Here is a 3,044-nt window from a genome sequence, read left to right as displayed (position 1 = left end):
TGTACAGTATTCACTGAATACAGAATTCTACATAGGATACATTTATGATTGTATTTCAGAGTACATCAGTGCTGAGACATGTAGTAGTGTTGGTGACTGCTCAAATACAAGCTGTGATTCTGCGCATACATTGGAGTGTCACAGTGGCCAGTGCACATGCGCAGCAGGAGGTAAATTTAATTCTCCATTAAGTTACTAACATCTGTCTTTTAAAACTATTCTAGAAGCCACAATGAAACCGTATGGTCGTTCAAAACAGTTAAACAGAAAACAAGTGTTTTCAAGGAATATTCAATGTATAATCACTCAAAAGTTTAGACCAATAATTTTTTTCTCAGTATTTTTTTAAACAAAACTATCAGTATATAGGTAATATGATAGGAAATACGATAGGGATATATGTTAGAGTCTTTCATATTACTAGATATTTCCTCTAGCGTACTTGCATCGACAAATATAATAATAATGCACAAACTTTCAAAATTATATCATGTACAATTTAAATCTTTTAATGTAGTTTATCCTGCAACTACACTTTGTATTGACCTGATAAATATAACCTAATAAACCAAAGCTTTATTCGGTCAGTGCACTAATTAAGCCTCGTGCATGTATTTCGACGTTCTAAACCATTGTGACGTCATATTTATTGCAATGTTTACGCCCTTGCGTCTTAGTTTCAGCTGCAGAGATGGGCCTAAATCGGGTTGAAAATAGCTCGTTTTGGAGTATTCAGCAAAGCCAGTCTTTAGATTTCCGAACGTCATTTTTAATAACTCAAGTCACTATCAGATAATATTACAGTTTAGCACGTATATGCAATAATGGCAAATATTCACAGGACAGCAGTGTAAAATATTTATTATTAGAGTCTTACATGTTAAACACCTTCTATTGTAGCTTGCTCAACAGCTAGTGATTGTTCAGGACATTGTAGAATCTTCGGACGTAATGGCAAATGGCACTGTATTGACCAACACTGTAGATGTTTCTTTGTATAATTATTACAAGAGTGCTCTAAGAACATGTGCAACAATAAACACTATGTTTAAACATTTGAATTTTGTATTATTATAATTATTATAATTGATTTTAGATATCGTATACTGATTTCATAATTTTGATACTTGGTTTGAAGACGCGATTTTACCTACATGTAATTAAGTGTAGAGAGCTAGTCCTTAAAGCAACAAAAACACAACTATGGCATAGTACTAACTATGTAAAAGAAAATATCATAAACACTTAAAAGAAATAATTCTATAGCAAAAAATATTCTTTTCAGAGAAAGGTATGAATATTTTTTCCGGTTGTCTATATATACTTACAATCAAGGGATGTACACGCGAAAAACTATACCAATTGATATGAAAAAAGATACTCCCCATCAACTGTCGCCCGGACAATTTATTTTAAAAAAAAATTGCGCAGAAATATTACTCTTGTATTATTGTACCGATTTTTCTTTGAATAGAGAAAAAATATATGCCAGACTGCAAAACATTTACAATTCCATGATTTTTTTTTTTTTTTAAAGTGCGTGGGTTTACTTACTGTTAATTTGACCTCTCTCTTAAAGCTACAATTAGTTTGTAAAATTTTTGCTTTACTGAGTGGGTGTATAAAAATAAAATATATTTGACATGATAACTACTAATTATTATAACCCTGTTGCATTTTTTTTCATTAGACTCCACAGTAAACTCTACTTTTACAACATAGTGCAATCAATAAACATTTATTTTGAATAGCATGTATTAAAATTGTGGGAAATAAAAGTTTTTATTTAAGAAAGTAATATTTCATTTTTCACAAAATGTATCGGACAAGTATGAGATGCTGCATTTTGGTGATCTCATAACAACATGCCATAATTGCATTTTATTACATTTTGCACAGATATGGTAGCACATTTTTGTCTGTTTTACAAAGTTACAGCGCGGTAGTCACGTGGTTGTGTGCTCGCTTCGTGACTGGGAGGTTTGGTTTGGATTCTAGATCGAGGTGCCGCTTGTAACCGTGATTTCTGTCGCTAGTGCTCAGGGTCGCTCTTAATAGAATATATAGGGAAAAGAGCGACTCTAATCACTGGCCTCTGCGCATGCCTGGGGATTTTAGTCGCTTCAAATCAAAGCGGTGCTCTACTGGTTTTAAATCCACGGTAATAGTATCCGAAGTCTTAGCTTTTAGTGTTTTATTTATTTATTTTAATCCTAAAAGTATGCAAAACAATTATATATGTTATTTAAAACTTAATATTGAATTTTCTTCGTATAGGATTATTCAATGATGTTTTAGATTTCTAAAATCTATTTATTTTCTACAAGGAAATAAACGACTTCAAATTTAATTAAAAATTTTGTAAATTGAATATATATTTAAAAAAAAAAGAAGGGGGGAAAACATGCTACGGTTAACAATCTCTCAGTCATTTGTTTCAACAGGTGTGAACCATGCCCAGGGCGTTATCTTAGACAGGTGTCAACAATTACCTGTATGTTAATAACTCACAAACACAGCTCCCCGTGGTCATTTTTTACCAAAGGTGTGAAGTGTGTTTTGATAACCACTTCATTATATACACTTGTATTTTGTCTTCAATGAACCATAAATACCTGTATTTCACCAGAATATAGTGATAATTTTTATCTCATTTCGACCTATTTTTTTTATTTAACAGATAAATTAAACAACGGGAAAATAATTCTGAACAAATAAATAATGACGACATAATAATTTTAAATACGTTCAGGATGGTTGGCCACTTGTCCGGCGAAATGATAAGAAAGAGAAAAAAAATGGATGTGGTTTTAATTTTATGTAGCTGATATAAATTTTGAGTTTAATAAATCTGAATATGAAGAATTGAAGAAACATTATCTTAAACAAATCAAGAGCGTCGGTGATTCAAGTCGCTCTTCAAAATTACAGTTTCATGTTCAATTGTTTTATACGAACCGACTAGATCTAGTATGCCTTCTGTTAAAACATTAAATAGTAAAATGGGATGCAGTTTTGATTTAAAGTAGATTATCTAAGTGTAG

The 3,044-nt window shown here is 31.5% G+C and overlaps 1 protein-coding gene across 1 annotated transcript in view; it reads left to right on the top strand.

Moving 5' to 3' along the window:
- The window catches only part of LOC133191489 (serine protease inhibitor Cvsi-2-like), a 2,482-nt gene extending 1,427 nt beyond the window's left edge, over positions 1-1,055 (top strand). The window contains exons 2-3 of the mRNA XM_061327240.1: positions 60-170; positions 901-1,055. Coding sequence (XP_061183224.1) covers positions 60-170; positions 901-1,001 — 212 coding nt within the window. The 3' untranslated portion in view covers positions 1,002-1,055. The remainder of the gene's footprint in view (positions 1-59; positions 171-900) is intronic.
- The last annotated feature ends 1,989 nt before the right edge of the window (positions 1,056-3,044 follow it).

The sequence above is a fragment of the Saccostrea echinata genome, unplaced genomic scaffold (genome assembly GCF_033153115.1).
Source record: "Saccostrea echinata isolate AGI-Se365-2 ecotype Australia unplaced genomic scaffold, CSIRO_AGI_Sech_v1 ptg000023l, whole genome shotgun sequence".
In the NCBI taxonomy this organism is placed as follows: Eukaryota; Metazoa; Mollusca; class Bivalvia; order Ostreida; family Ostreidae; genus Saccostrea; species Saccostrea echinata.
Note: the sequence above shows the minus strand (reverse complement) of the source record. Positions and strands in the feature narration are given on the sequence as shown.